The following is a 24,855-nucleotide window of genomic DNA, read 5'->3' as shown; positions in this document are numbered from 1 at the left end:
GAACCTGGATCGGTTTCGGACAAAGAATACACCTTTCTTCCTAGTGAAGTCAGCCTTAAAGATTTAGGGTATGTCTACACTACAAAATTATGTCAACCTAACTTATATCAACATACAGCCACCATAGTTATTAAATCACTTGTGCACATAATTGGCTCCTTGTGTTGGCAGTGCATGTCCTCACCAGAAGCACTTATATCGATTGTATTGTCAGTGTGATGCATTGTGGGATAACTCCTGAAAGCTAGTTAATAGTCTCGACATAAGCAATGCAGTGTCTTCACTATTATTGCGTCGACCTAATTACATTGACCGTGACTCTATGCCACTTGGGCATGTGGTGTTATGAAAATCGGCATAGAGAAGAACTTATGTTGGCAGAAAACAAATTTAAGAGAAGACACTTCAACAGCTAGGTCAGCACAAGGCAGCTTACACTGACCTAACCCTGTAGGTTAGACCAGGCCTTGTCCTAACTGTTACTTCATCAATGAAATGTCATCTCTTGATACATGAAGCCAGTCTCTCATACCACTGACACATTACAACCTACAGAATTTTAGCATGAACATTTGCTGTAGCAGAAGTAAGGTTGAGTAAGGTAATATCTTTTGTTGGACCAATTTCTGTTAGTGAGAGAGAGAAGCTTTCGAGCTTACACAGAGCTCTTCACCTATCCACCTTGTCTCTCTTATGCTAGGTAGGCAGCCCATCAACCCTTCAAGCAACTTATTGGCTGTGTATCTATTTTCTTTGTGTTGGGGGAGGAAATTTAATTACCTTGAACCCTCCTCTGCCTCCCCAACTCCCTTCGGTGTTAATTTCTGTATGTTTGTCTAGTCAGTTCAGCTTGTGAGCTCTTCGGGACAGGGACCATGTCTTTTAATTTGTTTTGTTTTAACATGCTTTGTAAACCTACACACACACACAGACAGCCTGGTATACAGATCAAAACATATATATGTTTGTTCTAGAAGATTCTAGCCAATCAAGGTGTTCAATGTTTAATTAGTTACTTTTCCCCAACAAACAGTATTAGCATGTAGTAAAATGAGCAATCGAAACATTTAAGTAGGCTTGCTAACAGATAGTATGATAGGCCACTGTCTACCTTACAGCATTCTGGCTGGAATATTTGACCACATCCAAATAGTAGATCGCTAATTTATGTTATCTGACCAGTCAACTGACTTTCTTGCCAACCCTAAGTGGAAAGGCAATGATTGGTTGAGTTACCCAGAATTATTGACTCTTGTAATTTTATCATGACTCTCGAAGTACTTGGCTTCAAGAAAAATACCGAGCTCCTGGAATCATGTAATTAAGAGGTAATCTCAGCTTTCATTTAAAAACAAGTACTTTTCTAGTCCTTATGGCTGCAGAGAAAACCTTGAGAATGTGACCTAAGTGCACCCTAAAGGTTCAAAAACAAAATGGCAAATAAAAAGAACCCCAAAAGTTCCCTTATACTGGCAATACTGGTTACACCTATGAGGTCACAACTGCACCAGTGTGACATAAGCTGATGATCTGGTTCAGCCTATATAATCATAATTTAATACAATATTCATTAGTAATTTAGCAACATTACTTACATCCAATTTCATCAAATATAGTCTATGCATGTGATTTCAAAAAGTTAACTACATCAAATGTTTGAAGAGGATGTTACTCTGTTGAAGTCATTCAGGACAAACAAAAATTAAACAGCACTCTGAGATTAAGTCAAACTAACAGATTTACTTGTAAATGCTCAAAATTCATTCTGTACTTAAAAAGTAAATGCTGTTACACTGCACTCTTCCTATATAACAAAGAGACTGAATCTCTGTTTTAAATGTAAAACTCAGCTTTAACTATGGACTCGCAATTGGTATCCCCATTATTTTAAGAAGTGGGATTGATTTTCACTCCCCACTAACGTTCATGCCATTTAAACATCCCTCTCACCCCTTTGTAAAGCAGTGTGAGGAGTGAGCAAGTTACCTGTGAACCCTCATTTTCTCTCTCTTCCAGCTCCCAAGGGCTCCATGCTCATTCTGGTTCACTCTTTAGCCTATTAACATCACTATATAAATCAGTCAAAGGAAAGTTTTGCTGGAGAACAAACAAAAGAATTCCCCTCTCCAGCAACAATACTTCCAGACCTTCATAATATGAGTCAAGTTGTACCTGCTTAAGTGATTACAGGATTAGGGTCTTTTTTATCAAGTTTTGTTTTTTGCCTAGAGCAGTTGTGTAAACTTCAAATAACTTCCCCAATACTGGCATCTGTTTTTTTAAAAACAGCATTTACAATTTAGTTCATTGTCACTGTTAGTGTAAAGTTGACATAGCACAAGTTTTCAATTAGAATTACAAAGCCACAACCTGATTTAAATCTTTTTTTAAAATCAAGTGATTTAAATCATGATTTTATATTGCCTTGATTAAAATTGTTTCATCCTGGACTACCAAACCAGACTTTTATTGCAAACAGGAGAGGGCCGAAAATTTAAGTCAGCGGGATATTTTCCCATTCGCTTAAATAGGAAAATTATTTGGTCCTTAGTATTCAAACCACTTCTTGCCTATTTCTGCTTAGATCCTCAGAGACAAGATATTATCCCACTTTATAACATCTCCTCTCTCTTTCAAAATGTACAGTACTCACAATCCTATGGGAACCAGTGAAACATTACATTTAAGACTTTTGACAAAATAATATTTTCTAGTATTCAGGAATAAAAGCCTGGGAACGCTGACTGAGAGGAAGAACAGACCTAAATCAGAAGGGGGAAGAGGTTACATAAAGAATATGAATTAAGTTCTACTGACCACTGAAAAAGAACAATGACCTCTAAAATTAAGTTCCAAACGAGAAGGAAGGAAATGATTCAGTAGGTAATTAAGAAAACAGTGTTCAAGACTTCATATTGGACTTAAAAAGCACAGCACAAGAAGATCCAAGAATAGAACAAAAGAAGCAGTGGGGAATGCAAAAACTGAAAACAAAAAAAAGCCTTTGCCCAAATGTTATGGGTTTTTACAAACAAAATGAACAGATCGGAAACATGTGTGGCATAAAACAAAGCGCATTTTACAGGAACATGCCTGAGTTCAAAGAATAGGAAATATTATGCATTTTAAAACAGACATATGAAGTGCTGATAAAAGGGTACTCCTAATTATCTGAATTTTTTTTAAGTATACATTAAAATTTAACACAAAGTAAGTACACAAGTCATTGAAGGTCAGGAGCAAATGAAGAAACAAGATGCACTCCTTCCAACTGCAATTTTACTGTACTATACAAAAGGTAAACAAAATTTCAAATACTGCTCTCTGGCATCCACACAATTTGGGCACATTATTCAAGAACCATTTGTCAGTCATATGCTTTTTTTAATATTGCCAATTAATCATTTATGATTAAGTTAAAGGGAAACTGTTTTCCCACATGCTTAAATTAGCACCCTTTCCTCTCTACACAACTATCCTTCACCTCTGTTCTGTTCCTTCATCCTTTGACTCATTTCTCCACAATTCACTATCGCTAGCTTCACTCCCCTCTTCTTACTACTTTGAAAGACAGACCTTCAATCCATGCTCTTCATATAAAACCATTTCATAGAGGAAAACATTTAGTTCTAGAGTGGATGAATAGCATACCCGTTAACTCATATTTTCTTCCAAGAATAATCTCCTGAAGTTAGGTATCACAGAGCTACTATATACTTAAAAAAAACAAAACAAAACAAAAAACAAAAAAAACTCACACCTTTCTAGTGACCCAGTCTGTAGTACGGAGATCCCCAAACTGTGGGGTGCCTCCCAAACTCCTCTCCCCCATCCCAACCCCGCCACAAGGAGGGCACGGAGGAACATTCGAGAGAACGCAGCTGGGACCCGGGCCAGCCCCCATGGGGAGTGGGGAGGGCATGCCACCCAGCTCTGCTCCTGGCCCCACCCCCATCTGTAGCCCTAGCATCACCCGCCTTACCCCTGTCCGCATACACACACACACACACACACACACACAGACCCAGCTCTGGGGAAGGGGCGCAGACAGGGGTAAGATGGGGCACAAGGTAAGGTTTTAGGATACATCAGGCGAGGTATTTCCAGCAAAGATAAGGAGGTGTTAGTACCGTTATACAAGGCACTGGTGAGACCTCATCTGGAATACTGTGTGCAGTTCTGGTCTCCCATGTTTAAGAAGGATGAATTCAAACTGGAACAGGTACAGAGAAGGGCTACTAGGATGATCCGAATGGAAAACCTGTCTTATGAAAGGAGACTCAAAGAGCTTGGCTTGTTTAGCCTAACCAAAAGAAGGTTGAAGGGAGATATGATTGCTCTTTATAAATATATCAGAGGGATAATATTAGGGAGGGAGAGGAATTATTTGAGCTTAGTACCAATGTGGACAGAAGAACAAAATGGATATAAACTGGACACTAGGAAGTTTAGACTTGAAATTAGACAAAGGTTTCTAACCATTAGAGGAGTGAAGTTCTGGAACAGCCTTCCAAAGGGAGTAGTGGGGGCAAAAGACATATCTGGCTTCAAGGCTAAGCTTGATAAGTTTATGGAGGGGATGGTATGATGGGATAGCCTAATTTTGGCAAGCTCATCAGTTAAACATAATACAAGACCAGCCATACTGGGTCAGACCAAAAGTCCATCTAGCCCAGTATCCTGTCTTCTGACAGTGGCCAATGCCAGGTGCCTCAGAGGGAATGAAAAGAACAGGTAATCATCAAGTGATTCATTCCTTGTTGCCCATTTCCAGCTTCTGGAGAACAGAGGTTAGACACAAAAGCCAAAATGCATAACCATAAGCTTTCCATGTTTCCTCTTGAATCACATGGGTAATACATAGTTCAAAACTCACTAAAAGATCAATGGAAACAAGAGACTAGAGATTAAAAAAACCATAATGACCCTTAATAAATGCTTGTTACAGATGAGTTTTAATGAAGGCAGTTAAATAAGAAAAAATCTGAAGATTAATTTTTTCAGAAGTTGGAATTGGTATGAAAACAGCACAAAAGCAGATGAATATAGAACTAATATCCGAGCATCAGTCCTCAAGAAACAACTTGTCCGATGGGCTGATACTGTAACAACATAATAAAATTAATGCAAATTAAGACTAGATACTTCCAAAAGGTGCTCAAGGCACTACAACCAGACACTGTGAGGTCTCCAGAAGAACTCCCTTGGAGAAGTGCAACCATTAAGTTAATACTGTCTTTAACTCTGGCAAGAAAGAGATTGGAGTTGAATAGCTCTGCAGCTGTAAATACAGCATATGGCTCTGGAAAGATCATATAGAAGTTAGCCATGGGACTAACTCCAGACAGACTGCCATAGATTCTATTAATATAGCAGTGACAGGCCAAAAGCACTTCCTTTGAATTAGGACTTAAATCTAGTCCTGAAACTCTGCTACTCTGATATCTGATGAAAGACCTTTCCTTGTGATAAGGATTCCACTAGATAATCTACTTCCAGGAGCCAGGGCCGGTGCAACCATTTAGGCGACCTAGGCGGTCGCCTAGGGTGCTGGCATTTGGGGGGCACCATTTTCTTTGACAGTGACCGCGGCGGCCGGATCTTCGGCTGCTCCAGTCGCCGCCGGCATTTAGGCAGAGGGAGCTGGGGCAAGGGAGCGCAGGGAGGGCCGCCTGCAGCAAGTAAAGGGGGGGCATGCAGGGGAACTCCCCGCCCCAGCTCACCCCTGCCCCGCCTCCTTCCCGAGCACACCATGGCCACTTCACTTCTCCCGCCTCCCAGGCTTGCAGCACCTAAGCTGATTGGCGCCGCAAGCCTGGGAGGCGGGAGAAGTGAAGCAGCAACGGCGTGCTTGGGGTGTTCGTGCTCGAGTGCAGAGCAGAGGTGAGCTGGGGCGGGAGGGGTGCCTCAGGGAGGAGGGTGGGAGGTGGAGAGCTGCCGCAAGGGGGGCGCCTCGGGGCGAAGGGGGGAGCTGCCACGGAGGGGGGCGCATCAGGGTGGGAGCGCGGGGGGGGGGGCAAGGTGGAAGTTTCGCCTAGGGCGTGAAACATCCTTGCACCGGCCATGCCAGGAGCTGGGTTAAGGAATTGTCTACACAGGGATTGTTACTACGTATTTGTATTACTGTAGCATATAGGAGCCTAGTCACAAACCAGAATCCCACTGTACTAGATACTGTACAAACACAGAACAAAAAAGGTAGACTCTGGGACAGGGACTACAATCTAAATCCAAGACAAGAGACAACAGATGAGTACAGACAGATGGGAAAGTATGTGCATCCATCATGTTGCTTTGTTCTGCCCATTTTATGATACTTTCCTTATAATCCTTTACACACCTATCCACTTTTTCAAGTTAACCATGCAGCATACATCCCATGGTGCAATATTCACCTTTCAGCTCTATAGTCTGGGATTTTTCTTGGGGTGTATTGTGGGATGCTGTCAAGGCTGAATCCCTACTCTGTCATTTTGAGTGACAGAAGTGGGGGCCTGCAAGGATTTTTAAAATTAATATTTGCTACTCCCCCTTGTATTACACTCCCAAGGTTACAGCTTTTCTCTGAACTTGGCTTGGTAAATGCTGCCACCAACCCAAATGGGCGGGGGGAACCCTTTGAACCCAAGAAGGAGCACTTGGGAATTCCTCCCTATAGGGTATCCTCAAGCCCTTTCACCTCTCCCCACTCACCACCCCCAATCCGGGGAAGAGCTGAAAAAGAAAACAAAGGAAATTAGCTGTGGCCACCAGCTAATCAAACAACATGCACAAACCAATTAGGGCACCAAAAATCCAATCTTGTTCTTAAAAAAAGGTAAATTTTATTAAAAACAAAAAGGAAAAAATTACATCTGGAACTTAGGATTTTTGCTAGATCTTAAAAAAAAATTACAAAAATTAAGCACCCAAAATAGCTTTCTTGGAGGTTCAGCTTAAAGGTTACAAGCAAACAAAAGCATCAGGGGTTAGCACAGAGGAGAACCACAAGCCAAAATAAGAAATAAATCTGACAGCGTCTAAACATTCCCTACCCAAATTTTTTTTTCTAGGTATGGAAGATACTTTTTCATACATAGTTCAAACCTGACACAGCATTTCTGCTTATAGCATTGCTGCCCTGTGTCCCTGCAGCCCAGAGAACGACGAAGGGAAACTTTCTTTCCCCATTTTAAAAAGTTCTAGCCTTCCCATTGGCTCTTTTGGTCAGGTGCCACTTTTTTTTTCCTTTACCTTACTTTTTTTTTTCTTAACCCTTTACAGCTAAAGCAAGTAAAGAACAGCTACCAAGAGGGATTTTACAGCTAACTGGCTGGGTGGGTGTCCATCAAAGGGAGCTATCCCCCCACTTTATTTATCACAGATGCCTACCAGAAGCCACAGGAATTCTGGGATGTAGGGTCATACTAACAAATTCCCATGATTCCTGTCTTGGAAACCCATAAATTCATCTGTATTTTGCCAGCACCAATTCAATTTTCAAACTGCTTTCAGACAGCGTGGAAGACATACTGCTGAACACCGTGATCATCACAATAATTAGTACACACAGGACGTGCACATTTATTGCAGTTGTTCAGCTGACTGCATTTGACTCAGCAGCTTCAGATGCAGTGGTGATAGGACTACAGGTAAGAGGAGCAGAAGGATGAAATCAAGCAATTACTTTTGCATACATATACTTGCATACCATCACCTCTAGAAGTAATCAACTAGCACTGATTGGTCAGATAGGCTAGTGAGACAGAAATGGGATGACCAGCAGTGGCTGCAGAACTTCAGGATGCAGAAGACTGCCTTCCTAAAGATCTATGCAGATCTGTCACCAGAACTACAGCAGAACACAGACATGAGAGTTCCCCACAGCAGAGAGAAATGTGTGGCCATTACCATCTGAAAACTCCCCACTCTTGAGGGCTGTCAATCAGTAGTTTACTAGTTTGGTACAGGTAGATCAACTGATGAGGCTATTGTTATAGAGATTTGCAGAGCTATGAGGAGGGTGCTGCTGTGTCATGTTGCAAACTTGGCAACGAACAGGTTACTGATAGCTTTGCATTGATGGGGCTCCCAAACTGCATATGCATTACTGAAGTGACCCAGATACCTACTGTTTGCCTCCCACACCAAGCCAATGCCTTTATCATCTACAAAAAGGGATATTTCTCCATGGTGCTGCAAGGCCTGGTAGATCACAGTGGAAGGTTCACCAATATTCACATGGGACAGTCTGAAAAGGACCGTGATGCCAGGATCTTTAGAAATTTAGGCATGTTTGCTTGAAAAAGCAGGGGAATTTCTGCTCCTCAGACTACTATGGACATTAACAGAGTTATGATGGCTTCCCTTGTTTAAGAAGCCTGTTACTGGATGCCTGAACAGGGAGAGCTCTCCTCCACAGCAGCTTCCGTATGACTGTCTGCATGGTGTACTTGTGCAATCTGCCAGGTCATACAGTTACTGCTTCCCCTGAAGAATTTCCCTCTGGTAAGACCCTATGCTATACACCAGGGGTAGGCAACCTATGGCATGTGTGCTGATTTTCAGTGGCACACACACTGCCCGGGTCCTGGCACCAGTCCGGGAGGCTCTGCATTTTAATTTAATTTTAAATGAAGCTTCTTAAACATTTTAAAAACCTTATTTACTTTAAATACAACAATAGTTTAGTTATATATTCTAGACTTATAGAAAGAGACCTTCTAAAAATGTTAAAATGCATTACTGGCATGCGAAACCTTAAATTAAAGTGACTAAATGAAGATTTGGCACACCACTTCTGAAAGGTTGCCGACCCCTGCTATACACAAAGGCAAGGATGCTTTCTGTGGTGTCTTAGGTGCTTGGGTGTCTCGTGTGCTTTGTGGAAAATTGCCCACCTCACCATTCGTGAGTTAGGTGGTGACATTGCTTGCAAAAAATCCAGTCCAGTTGCTCACAGTATGGGCAGATAGTAGAAGCATTACCAGAGGTCCTGTTCTTGACCCTTGTCTTCAGCTACTTCTGCCACACCTCCTTTGCTTTCACTTGGCACTGGGAACAAGTCTGGAAGTGCCATGACAATGTCTTGTAGATGTTTGCATTCCAGTGACTTCTCCAAATGGGACTGGACATGCAGCAGTCCAAAGAGGACAATCAAGTCCAGGAACTCTGCAAGTGTGCGCATGGAAGCACAAGGGACATGGCTGCTATAATGGGCATATATGACTCATTGCATGAACTTACCTTGCATCAAAAAGGGACACACATGGCTGCATGCCAGCATTTCAAAAAGAGAGGTGGCATCCAGTCAAAATTAAACTGGAGCAGTGGAGGGCACACAGATTCAAAGACAGGCTGATCAAACTGTGAAGCAATACAGTCTGGGATAGCAGTGGGAGAATTGTCAGAAGCAGAGTAGTTAGGAATACATCATATGAATCATAAGCTAACAAACTCACTATAAAGTAGAGTCACTCCAATTCCAAATAGGATTAATTACTGTGACCTTACACCTCAAATAATTCACTTTTTTAAAAACTTGTGTGTGGACACAAGGCACTTTAATGAGAACCTAGAGTCTGAGTTCAAGGAACTCTGGCAGCCAGCCCAGACGGTTTGGACTTCTGCCTGGCAGGCAGCTCTCTCACTTTTTAAATTTTACATTCATACACAAAGATTAAAACTTAATATTATAATCAGATTTGTAAACTGAACATCTATTTTAACATTAAAATAGGCTATACACTAAAAGAAACAGACAGGGCTTCAAAGTGTACAGCCAGTTTCCATAAATCAAAGTCTGTATGGGCAGAGGCAAGGTTTCTCACCTCAACTGATCACACATAGTGTGCTGTATAGAGCGTTCTACTTCTGTCTAGAAAATAGTTACCTATGATAGAATTTATTTCTTGTTTAAAAAAAAATAAAAGAAGAGGAAATTTTATACAACATGAAAACTTGAGATTGAGTGAATCTTCTTCAAAGTCCAGAAACGACAGTTAAGGTTGTACAAACAAATGTAAACTTCCTTGTGAATAGGCATTATAATACAGTCTTTAATTACACGATTAAACACTGTTTCATATTTAATGAAGGTCCCTGCCTCTTAAAACGTGCGGTGTATCAGGATGTGTTGTGTAGCAAATGGTGTTAGGGTATAGCGAACCGCGGCCACAGGGAGCTGAGGGGCTCCGTGCCTGTGAACGCTCCAGGTAAACAAAATGACAATGTATTAAATATTCAATTCAATGATTCCATAGAGTTTAAAATCATCACATTTTGGTGTAGACACGTTTATAAGCCAACCCCCGCTCTTTGATGCATCACTTTTTTACCAAAAATATTCGGCTTATGAATGAGTGTATAGGGTAATTTTCTAACAATGTCCAGAAGAACTGAACAACTCACCTCTAATCATGATCAGCACATCTTCAACTTATCCAGGAAGTAAATCACTAAAAGAAAATTCCTCCCAAGTGTCCCTCATTTTAGACCCACATTTATTTGGGTCTTACACCTTATGTAACTGGCTTACCTGAGTATTATCGTAACTTGACATCAGAAACACTGATGTTTAGGCCACACAACTGTGAAAGACAACCATGATGACCTATACACCTCCATGGAGTTCTATTGACTCTATGAGTCATCATACATGCAATAATGGTATTGCGAAAGAATGGGCACCTCATTTCTACTGCAACTACCACTGTGGTATTGTAGAAACTGTAATCAAGATATATTCTGCCTTCATATTCAACTGCACATCTTATGAATGGCTCACTCAAAAACTCCCTCTCCAAACAGAGAGAATATATTTAGCAACCTATTTTTCTAGCTAGTAAACTGTTATGCTTACTTACTCAAGGCTCTCATTCACCTGTGGGAGGAAGAAAGGGTTATGGATTCACATGATCAGTACTATCATTACTATCATACTACCAGCTTTTAAACAGTCCCTTACTGTGCCAGACCTCCTTAAAGATAGGCCATATGGACTTAACACCTCTGATACGGAATCTCTGGGCTCCAGTACTGCTGCTTCTAACCATGAGCTCTGCCCAGCAAGTCCAACCGAGAGATTTCTGTTCAGAGACTTTCACCCTCTTCAGGAATTAATGCACCTCAGCAAGTATTTGCAGAGACACCAGGCAAACTTTTCAAAACTGTAGGACTTATTAGTCAACTGGAATACTGCATTGGGAAGTCCTTAGGTTAGCACAGAGAAACAAAGGTTAAGATTAGTCCATACTGGCTAAAGCCAAGGTTTCCTTGAGCCGTACTGCTCTAGAAACCATCTTGGTTTCCTTTCTCTCTGTTGCTGTCCCTTTTCCTGTCAGCCTCAGGTCAGAATTATCTTGCTCTCTCCAAAAGCCAGCTCTGATCCTAGCCTCCTTTCACCTCCGGTTCTATTGTCATCCTCTTAAAGGACCACTGCTGAGTCATTAGGTGTCAACTGTTCAATCACTAGAGTTCCCGTTGTCTTTCCAGATACTCCACTGGTGCAAGTTTCAGCCAGTCCTTAACAACCCATTCATACCACCCTAGACAGTTATATGACCCAAACAAACTCACATTGACTGCTTTGCAGTAGGAGCATTTTAACCCATCTGAACCCCTGGATAGCAATCCCTAGTCAAGTCAGTCACAGGAAATCCCAACTTCATCACAGAAAGCATAACTGAGTAAAAATATATTGAGAAGCGCAAAAGTGGGAGAGGCAGTTTCTCCATGCACCCCTAATACCCTAGAGTTTACAGAAGTACTTCTACTTCTACTGTGTGGGTTTACGGTATGTGTGGGTGAAACACATCACTGTATACTACATTAGAACATAAAAACAGACATACTGGGTCAAGACCAATGATCCATCTAGCCTAGTATCCTGTCTTCTGACAGTGGTCAATGCCAGACGCTTCAGAGGGAATAAACATTCTCCTCTTCTAAAAAGGTAATCATCATCATAGAAGTTTAGCGGAAGTTAAAGCTGCCAGAATCAGCCTCATCTTTCACTCTATGCTTTCACCCCACTTGGAAAAGGGATATTGCCAAAGCATGGACAAAGAACCAGCAGCAGTACAACTCCTAAAGAGTTGCAGGTGTATGATCCCCATGGTGATGCATATACAGAAGCACTGCAAAGGGGCTGGCACACAAGATCAGAACTTCCTTTCCATGGATACCCATAGGATCATCATTTTTAAAACCATGCCCCACTACCTCCTTTGCAAACCCAAGGCAAGATTCATCAGAAACCCAGCTAACTTCACCGCTTCTCCACGGGTTTCTCCATGGGTTTTCATAGTAGTAAGTTAGAGTCAATGACTGCACACACTTTGCTCAGACAAACTACTCATGATTCCAACAGACATTTTGCCTGAGGAAGGAAATGCAGGATTATGCTAACTAACATGGGACAGGATACAATGTTTTCTTATTATTTTACTGATTTGAAGTTTCTTTGGTGCAATTGTTTTAGTTGATAGTTAATTCAAAATAAAAAAAATTAAACATTTATTCCATCATCACTGTTTTGAGAAGACATTTTACCTATTACGTGTGTACATTTTAACAGTTTCTAACAAGCAAATATTTTGATGATAAAAGGCTTAGTCCTAGCCATTCAATCTACAATTACATAGTGCAAATTAAAATAGCCTAAAAATACTTAAATAAATTTGACATGGAAGTCATTAGACATCATTTTCATTTTTCTTAACACTTAATTTCTAATACAAGTACTTTTTCATGAAATAAAATCAAACCCATAGCCTCTTAAAAATATACCCATAGAAAACAACAATTTTTTTTTCATTTGCACTCTTATTACTCAAAGATAAACGCTATCATTGGCACAGACCCAAATGTTACTCTCCAGGGTGTACAGACCACTGAATAATTTGTTCAAATGTCAGTTGTAATTTTCAAAAATCCTTTCTTGCCTCTGAATCTTAAACATCTGTAACAAATACTTGTTTTGAGAGTGCTTTACATTCATGACATCTGACCTTTTGCTGTACGCACCACAAAATTTAAGTTTCAAATACCATGCAAGCAGGAAATCTGATCATACCAGCAGTAGCCATCTGCGTGGTCCAATATCAAATATTAGTTCTTGGTTGCACAAAGTCATGTGTTACATATCTTTTTACGCAGCTTCTATAATTAATTATAATTTGCTGCTTCTAAAATGTGTTTCTTATGGGACATCTGGCCTTGAAACCTCTACCTTACCATTGAAAAAATACTTAGTGTCTGGGTGTTGTTTTTATATATAGATATATATGAAAGAGACAGAGAGAGAGCGCGCACACTGCATGGGTGGCATAACTAGGACCAGGTTTTCCAAAACAAAACAAAAATCTCTAATTCCAGAAATAGATTGACTTTCATTACAGAACATTTATCATATAAATGTAATGCAGAAATGTTCTCCAATGTAATTACTTTCAGATATCTAAATACTGGTATCAAATATTAACAGTTCATTAAGCAAATTGTGGAAGTTCTATAGAAGATGTCTTAATCATATGTTTATTTCCCAGGACTCTAATATAATTGGAGTATCTATTGAAATGAAATAAATGTTTAGACAAAGTAAGAAACCTAGAACTAAAACATGCTTTAGTGTTGAAGTTCCAACGTATTTGTTGATTGACAATGAATGCTGAAGTATAGCAAGATGCTACTGCATATTTCACAAAGCTCTGTACTTTTTTTTAAACTCATATATGCAAAATATAATAATATCCAGTTGCTGGTATAATACCAGATTTTATTGTGGTGGAATGAAAATTTTACAGACATGAAATGTTGTTATGCATCTGTCACAAACAAATAAATAAAAAGCTTTTAAAAGACACTAAAAAATGTCTTCCAAGAAGACTTTATATTTTAAGCAAATAACTTATTACATCAAAATGGAAAAAGATAGCTATACTGAAATAATAGGAACTTTAATAAAGTATTCCTACAGCAATAACTCATATCTTGAGGACACAGCCTAGTGATGCTCTATATAACTTAATCCAGCAGTGGGACACAACTTCTTGGGTGGTAAAAGCTGGAAGCACTTAGGATGCTATGTTGCTCTAAAGATTCATTTGCTACCTAGTCATAGGAAAATGTTGGCAGAGAGATTCATTAACCTGCTTTTACACCTGCAGGAACAACACTACAGTAAATAAAGTGAAAGAAGAGAAAGCATCACAGTTCTTGTGATATTAACCATGATTATTACTTCAGTGCAGACAAAGACTTTTGGCCAGACGTGACAGACAAAACAAATTAGCATTCCTGTAATACAACATCAACTACTTTATCAATTTTTTTGAAAAACCCTCAATTTAGCAACTATATTTTATATAAACTCATCATAGGCTTCTTACCTGGACTCCATCCTTTAGTTTCAAGATGCACTCCATTGTATTGATAGTGATGACAACTGGTTCTGAGCCTAGTTTTGTCCATGGTACATGGATTCGTAATTCATGAATATGTCCACTTAAAAAACTAAATGGTAGTTTCAGCTCCTAAAAAATATGAATTAACCAATTAGATATTAAAACTTAATTAAAAATAAAATCAAAATTGTCAAGGACACATTTGCTACTTTACAAAAAACTAAGAATAAAATCTTAAGAGTCACCTTGCACCCACGCCCTCCCCACCAAAAAATCCTCAAAAGTTCTTTTTTCCACCGTCAGTTCTGTATTGCATAAGTCTTGTCACTTTAGTTAATAATTGCTCACATGCATTTACTCACACACATTTATTGTGCTTATGTGTTCAAAGGAAACATCTGGATTCTACTATGTCCCTGATAATTAATAAAGGTTTAAACCACAGTCTCTCTCTTATATGCAGCTACAGTGAAATGCATCACTACTCTAGAAACATAACTATAGCATACTCACAACAATTAACAATGAAAGTTAATTATATTCATACGCATACTGTATTATTTCCATAGTGCCTGTGGAGCGCATGTAGCCTTACAGATTAATATTAAAAACTGCAGGGGTGGGGGGAGAAGAAGAGGTCTCTGCTCCAAAAACCTTTTAATACTTCAATGGGAGTTGCAAGTAATCAGTATCTCTTAGGAACAGGCTCAAATCAGATGAAAGACAGCAAGAAATGACAAACACAAAGATGGAGCAGGTACTTAAAGAATGAGGGCTATGGTAAAAGAGTATGAGGGATGTTTTTATTACATATGTATCTTGTTGGTTCCTTTTAATATATGAAGTTGAGTTTGTACTCTTTTCCTGCAGTGTTAACGTAATATTAGAGGTGAAATGAACAAGTCAAACAGGAGGAAAGGAGGTCAACATGGAAAGACTAATCTAATCAGGCTACACTCCACACAGCAAAGAAAGATTTACTTTGTAGTTTATTTGACATACAGATGAGATTTGTTGTATATACAGTGTGTACAGAAACTCTTTTGAACATGGTCAGGATGAAATACATTCAGTTTTTTGTTTTTTTTTTAATACAAGCGTTTCTTCCACTATAATCTATGCACAAGATTTCAATTCATTTTAATTATATAAAAATTTTGAAGAGTCTCCATTATTCCATTCAAGATCATTTGGGACAAGGAAAAGACTGACATCCAAAGTTTCTCAAAGGACCACATTTTAATTAACTTTAACTCCAAACAAACATCTACTTGTAAATTCTCAGAAAATTCATTCTGTACTCAAAATGTTATATGCCATTTTGCTGCCCATAACAAATGGAACCAATCACTTTACACCAGCTTTCCAACAGCCCAAACAACCAGGTAAGAATAGGAAGCATTATGCTCTCCAACAGCCTGACAAAATAAAAAAAATATATAACATACACGAGGCTTTCACACAGGAAGATAGCAGGCCAGTACGAGCTGCAATTTAATTGAGTTGTAGAAGTAAGCTAGGCTTCTTGTCTCTCAAATATTTAATTTCTATGCCAATCATCAGTATAGCAATGTTTATTTAGACACTGATTTGCCTTTACATGTGGGAATTCTAAGTTTACTTTAAAAGACATTCTGAAATAGCTTTTTTCCCCCATTATTTACCAGATGGATTTAACTCAAAATCCCATTTGTGTCCAAAGCTTCCTACAAGATATGGAAAAATGCTTTGAAAGGGGAAAAAAAAAAAAAAAGCAACACCACACATTTCTGAAAGCAGGAAGTGGAGCAAAATGCAGAGAGACACAGGTTGCCTATATACTTAGAAGGTAAATCAACTTTTCTGTGCCAAAGGAATGTTGATACAAATGTTGTCTGACGTTATCCTAATTGGACAAATAATTGTCTCTGCAGTGATATAATGCAAACCCTTTATTGTGGTACTTAAGAATGATAATTGAGGCAACACAGAACAAATGTGTGTGCCACATTTACTAATTTAACAAACATAACAGAAGCCTTATTTTTATTCCCCTTCAACTCTCATGGAATCTTTTCCCATTAAACTAAGTATTACATGGAATGTTGAACTATACTAGATTACATTTGTTTAATACTTAACACTTACATAGTGTTTTACATATTTGAAGAACTGTACAAACAGTAAAAGATATATGCTGTAGCTCTAACACAAGATACAGGTTCAATGCAGAAATTGTTGGGTTAGAGTCTTTGGCATGTGTTATGCAGGAGGTAAGACTAGATTATTTTAGTGGTCCCTTCTAGCCTTAAAATATATGAACCCTCAATATCCCTGTGGGACAGGTAGGTAAGTTACGTATTATTACCTCTACTTCCATATTAAAATCAAAACTCGTCTTGCTCACATTCAGGACTCTGCTCTATAAATAATATATTACAGTGATGCCATACAATAGCCATACGATAATAATTAAGGCATTTTGTGTTTGCAGTTCCAAGATTAGGTTAAACTAATTTTTAAAGACAGTTTTTTCATATTTTCCCTTCATTGTACCGCTATAAGGTTGTTTGGATGCTTTAACCGTGCATTTCTTAACATGTTTGGATTTCTCTTAAGTGTAACCTTAACCGGATCTAAAAATTAATGGTAGCTTCAGTACAAGTGATCATGACTTGATCAGATTTCTAATGTGCAAACAGAATAAAGTTCAGACCAGTAATTACACACACACACACACACACACAGAGTCCAGACTGTAAACTACCTTGTTTGTCCCAATGCGGCCTCCGTAGATGCTCCATACTACCCGCCCCAGCAGCAGCTTCCTTTCCCTGACCAGCGCACTATCTACCTCCGCAACCGTACCCCTCCCAGTGGCACAGGGGAAGGCCGGGGACTACTTTACCCCCCAACAGACCCGCAGCCCCTGTCCGTCCGGCTCGCCACCCCCCATGAAGCTCCTAGGGCCTGCTAGGGCTGCTCCCAACTGGTGCGGTCCGGGGCAGGAGAACCAATCTGATACTCACGCATGAGGGTTAAGAGTTAGGGTGGGTTAACGGTAAGACCAATACTTACCAGATAACCAGTTAATATTTTACATCCCTATTTTCAATACTTCTAATGATTTGAAAATATACAACTTTAAAACATTATTTTAACTTTTAATGGCAGATTCACCAATACACCAGAGAAGCACAAAGCAGTCAGAGTATATTGACCAGTTAAGTGAGGTTTACTGCTGCTTTGCATTGCCAAAGCAGCATAAAACTATCAAAATATAAGGTGAATCTGTCCCTTACTTTGCAAGTGACTTAATGATTTCTACAGCTGTCTCGCTGAGACCAGCAATATGAGAAAGAAGTAGAAGCAGTCCAGCCCCAAAGTCCCATTGCTTGTATGTGATTAGAGATCTCTCTGCATTTCTGCTTCAGTTCCCCAGCAGCACTCCTCAGCTGGAGTGCAGCTGAGAGTCCTTTAAGCACAGACACCCAGTCATAATGCAGCCACAGAACCTTTAAACAGCAGTGCAACGAGGCCAAATAATCTATAAAGGACAGTCTTTTCGTTCTGCGTTTGTACAGTGCCTAGCATAGAGGGGTCCTGGTCCTCGAGTAGAGCTCCTAGATGCAATGGTAATACAAATAATAATACCACCAGAGAGAATGCCTAACATGTATCCTGTCTCCCTCACACTACTGACTCATTCAACCAATAGAAACATTGCATGCAAGACAGCTGTAAAGGGAAAGATGATTTGTTGAGTTTCTTCTGATACCACAATGCCCCCCCTTAAAAGTTACCTGAGCTATTGATTTCTATAGTGCCTATAGTAATACAAAATAATTAGTAACTTAATTTCAACACAATTTTTCCACTATAATCTATGTACAAAATTTCAATTCATTTTAATTATATAAAAATTTTGAAGAGTCTCCATTATTCCATTCAAGGTCATTTGGGACAAGGAAAAGACTTAGGTCCAAAGTTTCTTAAAGGACCACATTTTAATTAACTTTAAACTCCAAAGATCTACTTGTAAATTCTCAGAAAATTCATTCTGTACTCAAAGAGTGGGTGCTGTCATTTTTATAAGGATGCATGTATTTTTCATACATAACAAAAATGCTGAACCTTTCCTTTAAGTGAAAAATGGAACTCAGGCTTAACTACATAGTTGCAATCAGTGCCTGCATAATAAAGAAAAAATATATATGTGCTCTTGAGATAAATTTAACAGAAGTTAAATTTTATTCATATGCACTTAGCATTATTTACACAAAATTCTGCAAATTATTTTTAAAAAGCCTTAGGACGGTGGCCTGATAGCCCAGGAGACTGAAAAACTCTTTGGGCTCATTCTAAGCCTTCCTGGAAGTCAATGAGAATTTTTCAACTGAGTTTGGCGAGTACTGGCTCCAACCTGGCATCGACAGAATAGATTCAGCACATTTCCTCTAGTTGCTTTTGTAGTGTACCTCCATCCCAGCTTGGAGTGCCTTCTTCTAGAACAGTGGTTCTCAAACTTTTTCTTTCGCAGACCCCTTGAAAATTGCTGAGGGTCTTGGCGTACCACTTAATGATCCTTCCAAATGTTGTTTGTATCATTAGCTAACTATTGTAAAGCACTTTGGATAAAAGTGCTATATTAAAAAAAACTAAATAATAAACAACATGTTTTTGTTCTATAAATAAAAGTATACAACTCATATTTTAATATCAGCAGTCTCTCCCCTGCCATGGCAGCCACCGAGCTGGGGCTGGGAAGGAGAGGGGTCTCTCCCCAGCAGCCTCAGCCCTGGAGCTGGAGCAAGTTGCCTCTTTTTCTGGCCGCCACAGCCCTGCACGTCCCAAATTCCCCCCACTCCCTCTTTTCATCCCATGGTCGCCCTCCACCTACCTCCTCATTCTCTCATGTGCGGCTGCCCAGGTGCGCACCTTAGAAGGAACTATCCGCAGACCACCTGAATGGAGCTCGCAGATCACTGGTGGTCCGCGAACCACAGTTTGAGAACCTCTGCTCTATAAGGAGGCATGTGGTCCATCTTCAATTCCCATTCACTCTCTGAATTCTGATGAGGCTGCCAACTAGAGTGTCAATTATAGTTATTGTTTTAATGAGGGCACCTACCCATGTAAAACTAAACTAAGAGCACCAGGTCACTCATTTCATGTAGACTAACAGGTGTCAAAAAACTTGCTTTCGTTGAACTAAATTTTGTTTTCAGATATTGACTTAAATTAGAGTTGTGGATATATAAGAGTTGCATGTAAGTATCTGAGGCAACATTAGCTCCTATAAGTAAAATGACAACAGACTCCATTGTTTCCCATAGATATATACATATACCAAATATTAAACTCAATACTTACATAAATTTTCTACATCATAGTATCTGAGCACTTTGCAGACAATAATTAATATGTCTTCACCCCACTCCTTCTTACTATAATTATCCCATTCTACCAGTGGGGAATTGAGGCACATACAGATTAAGGACCCAGTCTTGAAAACACATACACAAGGAAGCAATTTTGCACACATAAGTAGTCTCACTAAAGCTCAATGAGATTTGCAGGTGCAAATGTTTGCAGGATGGGGACCTACACAACTTGTCCACAGTTAAAAAGAAAGTTTATGGCAGAGCCATTAAATGAACCCAGATTTCATGGATCACCAGAAAACTATGCTTTCTTTCCTAGATTCAAGGGATTCTATTCCAATCCAACTACTTCAAAAAACATGTCCACTTACTACACTTAGTAAAAGTAATTACGTTATGGCAGGAATCACCAGATGGGATTGTTAAACAGTCTTTCAAGTACATCAGAACGGCTACACTGAGTCAGACCAACAGTCCATCTAGCCTAGCATCCTGTCCTCTGACAGTGGCCAATACCAGGTGCCCCAAGGAAATGAACAGAACAGGCAATCAAGAGGTTCATCCCATCATCCATTCCCAGCTTCTGGCAAACAGAGGCTAGGGACATTCAGAGTATTATGTAGCATCCCTGCCCATCCTGATTAATAGCCATTAACATACCTATCCCTCCTGGAACTTATCAAGTTCTTTTTTTAAGTCTTTTCTTGGGCTTGATATACTGACATAAGTCGGTAGTGTACAACTATCTCGGTCAGCAGTTTGGAAAATTCACACCCTTGAGGGATGCCGTTATACCAACCGAACTCCATAGACAGCGCTATGTCAACAGGAGGACTTCTCCCACTGACATAGCTACCACCTCTCCGGGAAGAGGAGTACCTATATCTAGAAGCTCCCCCATCGATGTAGGTAGCATCTTCACTAAGTGCTACAGAGGTGCAAGGAGTCTTTGAAGAAATACTGTTTTGGGATGAAGTTTCCTTTTGAGGGAGCTGTAGAAAGCAACAAGATGTTTTGCTCTCTGCCTTAATTTAACTGAAGTAAATTCTAGGTGCAGACCTGCTTCCTAGGAACCAGGCAGTTTGTGGGCTGAGATTCCCGAAAGAGCGGATTGCCTACATGCTGTTTGTGAATGCACCTGCTCAAGGACTAGAGTATATGGTGTAGATAAAAACAAGTTACCCAAAGAAAATACCCATAGTCCACACTATCAATTTCTCCTTCAAAGGAAAACTGACCTACAAGGCTCTATCACTCATTGGAGAGGCAATACGAGTAGTCATCAAAGTGGGATACTTTCCAAGGAGAGAGATAGTGAGCTGGTATTACTGCTGAACCAAAATGGAACAAATAGCTGAGACACTAGCAGAAATCAAAGCACGCCAGAAGAAATTAAAAGACGACCTAACATAGTTTATGGAAACTTCTCAGAAAGAAGTGAGGGATAGCCCAAAGGCAGAGATCTAACATAATCAGCTGGAAACAAAATCTCTGTTGATTAAGACGACATGAAGGGTCAGGACAGATTTTGAAACCCAGCTACAAAATGCCTAGTGTGTGCTGACAAATTGGATTGAACAGGTGACCACTGACTTAATTACCATGGACTAAAAAGTTTTTCAAGAAATAGAAATAAACCAGAAAGCTTTGGCCAACACAGAACTCGCTAATAAAGCTGAGATGCAGCAAGGACTTCAAGGACTGAAAAACTGCTTTGCAAGAAAACTCAGGAGGGTGCAGATAACCTTAGAAGTCAGCCACTGCCATAGGAATCAAGCCAGAATTTAGGTAAAACTGGAGATTTCCACTCTATTTGTAGCCTACAGGAACTCTGATGAGGAAGAAACAAATGTTCAGGGGCTAAAATAATTCAGAAGTCCCACTATCATTGAGGAAAAAACTTCCTGGGAGACTTTCTTAGTTCATTTTACCATACCCCAAATGAATGGTTGGTGATAGGAACAGAAGAGTGTTTGGGGATGAGGGTGTTCTCGCTGCTAGCTTGAATGATGCTGTAAAACTTAAACCACAAAAAGAGAAACTGAGTTGGTACAAGCCTCTGATATGAAGTTTGGAGCCAGATATCAGTATGACCTGCCAGGGCTCAGCAAAGGGGTAGAAGAGACCCCATATGAACTGACAAATGACCCGAGGAAATTAGATATGCCAGCAAAAACGGATACAAGCAAGGATACCCAGCTGGACTTGGACTTGCAAGATCACCAAAAGGTGAGGGAGGGGAATTTGCTACAGAACTACAGTCTTTCCATGCACAACCCAGCAAAAAGATGAAAGCTGCTACCGAAGAAGTTGGAACCTTTCTGTAATGAGTCCCGTAAGTTAAAATCTGCATCTAAATGATTAAAAGGAGGATTTTAATTTGATTCACAACATTTTGAATGGTTTTAAATATCATTAAATTCAGATAGTAAAATAAAAGATTGATAATATTTTTTAAAGGGAGAAGCAGTTCAGTTAAGTGCTGGTACTGTGAAACAACTGATCACTGAAAGAAGGGATATGCTTATAAAGAGAGACTGCTGTCTCTTCAAGTACAGTGATTTGCAGAAATGCAAATGTTCCTTGTTCATCCACTAGAACAGGGGATGTGAGATCCCCAGAGCACCTGACCAACAGGGGGAAAAAGCTCCAAAAAGAGGTCTAGATGGGAACAAAACAGATAGCAAAAATAATAATGATTGTAAGTGAATACTGATATACTGATAGTATCTTGAACATTTTACTGAACTTATTTTAAATTGAGCCACATACATAGTAGCTACTGTTAACATACCTGTTCAAGTACATCCAGCTTCAATTCAAGTTTGCTAAGAACCACATCTCCTCCCCATAGTGACAGCTGTAGATCTGAGGGCTTCAAGTTCTTAATGTAGCGATTCACATAACTCATCAAAATAGGAGTCACATAGGACTCTAGCATTGTGGAAGATTTCTGGATTATACACCAAGCACTTTAAAAAAAAATCAGTAAGAGACCATATTAAAAATCAGCAGCATTAGTTGATGCAATGTATGGAAATGTGAAAATTTATTTCAAGTTTTGCTTACTAAACAGGGGTTATATATACTTAAAGAAAACATTTGAGACTCAAAATGTACATATATTAAATATTTGTATTCATGAATTTCCAACCTATTTGCATTAGAACCAATAGTAAGCTTGTACAATATATAAAAAATTAATCAGCAGGACAGCATGCTTGCCATATCTTTACATAATACTTAACAGGAAAATAATAATCTCTGGATCTACACAAATCCTGACAATTTATAAACTCACCTTTTGCTGATGACAACAGACAGATTAGAACATTGGCTCGGACTGAACTGGCACCCATCTTATAATGAGTTTTGAACAATTTTTAGATATCAAGAGTGAAGTTCTATTTTCTACCACTCTTGGCAAACCAAAGTACTAATTGTATTTGGCACAGCACACTTTCTGACACAGACAGTCACAAGACATGCACATCTTATTTTCATGACTGTCCAGCATATAATGCAATCTTATATTAGCCCACTTCAGTACTACACAAATCCTATAAATAGGCTTGGCAGAATTTGACTTTTTTTTTTTATAATTTTGATGGACAATATTGGTTTATTTTTAAACATTTTTCTCAATTGTTATCTATTTTAATTTTCACAGTTGTACAAAATTATGGGGGGTGAGTTAGAATAATTAGTTAATGAAAGTAGACATTCAGATTCAAAGAGTTAAAGCTTTATAAACCTTAAATTACAAATTCTCAACATCACATGTCTAACATACACTGTAAACATCCTTAAACCAGACTCTCATAAATTCTCAAGCAGCATTTTTCTTACTTTGCTTGTCTGTAAATTTCTATTATTATGGAAGGAAATTTTTTGTAGGTTTGTCTACTGTGACATTAACATTTCCTGACATTTACCAATAAAAATCTGCTGGTAATCATTCCACACCTATATCAGGACAGTCACCCCTCACTATCACCTGCCTTCAAAGCTCCCACCCTCACTATCACCCTTCACCACCACCTGCCCCCAACCCTCCCACTCGCCCCCATCATCGCCAGCCCACAGCCCTTCCACACTCCCGCCCCTCACCCCTCCCTGCTTTCACCACCCACCCGCGCCTCTGCCTGCTCCCAACCCTCCCACTTGCCCCTCACCATCCCCTGCCCCTCACCCCGACTACCCCCAACCACCCTCCCGCTCCTCACGCTGACTGACCCAACCCGCCCCCCCCTTGGGTAATGGTAAATGGTGCGGGGTAAAGGCCCCCAGGAAGAGATGGGGGTAACTGTGCGGAGGGTAAAAGCCCTCAACCCTCCCACACTACCCTGCCCTCAACCCTCCCACACTACCCTGCCCCCAACCCGCCCCGCGCCGCACTCGCCACTACCTGCCACCAACCAACCCCTTCACGCTACTGCCGCCCCGCCACGCGCCCCCAGCACTCACCGCACCGAACGCCGTCCCCAGGGCCCGCTCCCCGCCGACCCCGGCAGCCGAGCTCCTGAGCCCGCGTCCCAGGCTAAGCTGCCCGCAGCGCCTCACCGTGACGGCTGGCAGCCGCGGCGCTACCGCTCGGCCGGGCAGTTCCGGGTTCCCCGGTTGGTGTCCTCCCCTCACGCACCCCCCGCGCGTTCTCGGCGCAGGCTCGGCCGCGCTGCCCGGCCGGAAGGATCGGGCGGTGACACCGAGAGGCGGGAGCGCCGCGCGGGCCTCGGTGCAGCGGCTGCGTATTGGGGGCTCAGCGCCGCGCGGGGAGACGATCGCTGGGGCAGGAGGTTAAATGGTGCCGGGGTAAAAGCCCCCCGGTGGAGATGGGGGGAGAGTAAATCGTGCCGCGGTAAAAGGCCCCCGGGGAGAGATGGGGGGGAAGGTAAAAGGCCCCGGGGTGGAGATGATAAAAGGCCCCCGGGGAGAGATGGGGGGAAGGTAAAAGGCCCCGGGGTGGAGATGAGGGAAGGGTAAATGGTGCCAGGGTAAAAGCCCCCTCAGGTAGAGATGGGGGGTAATTGTGCCTGGCTAAAAGCCTCCCCTCCCCCTACACACACGTGGAGAAGGTAGTAATATAACTTGGAATGGGCTTCTTATCT

The 24,855-nt window shown here is 40.5% G+C and overlaps 1 protein-coding gene across 26 annotated transcripts in view; it reads right to left on the bottom strand.

The window, feature by feature from the left end:
- VPS13B (vacuolar protein sorting 13 homolog B) overlaps nt 1-24,528 on the bottom strand; it is a 917,098-nt gene extending 892,570 nt beyond the window's left edge. For 7 of the 26 annotated variants that reach the window (XM_039522058.1, XM_039522057.1, XM_039522055.1 and 4 more), the window contains exons 1-3: nt 24,215-24,524; nt 22,542-22,719; nt 14,370-14,513 (exon numbers count right to left, since the gene is read on the bottom strand). In XM_039522058.1, coding sequence (XP_039377992.1) covers nt 14,370-14,513; nt 22,542-22,688 — 291 coding nt within the window. In that variant the 5' untranslated portion in view covers nt 22,689-22,719; nt 24,215-24,524. Of the gene's footprint in view, nt 1-10,516; nt 10,601-14,369; nt 14,514-22,541; nt 22,720-23,596; nt 23,732-24,214 lie in introns of those variants that run through there. The other 19 variants (XM_039522049.1, XM_039522043.1, XM_039522052.1 and 16 more) reach the window with 14 other exon arrangements.
- Nucleotides 24,529-24,855: the final 327 nt, after the last annotated feature.

This window comes from Mauremys reevesii, linkage group 2, assembly GCF_016161935.1.
Source record: "Mauremys reevesii isolate NIE-2019 linkage group 2, ASM1616193v1, whole genome shotgun sequence".
NCBI lineage: Eukaryota > Metazoa > Chordata > Testudines > Geoemydidae > Mauremys > Mauremys reevesii.
The sequence above is the reverse complement of the archived record's forward strand: the minus strand, read 5'-3'. Positions and strand labels throughout refer to the sequence as shown.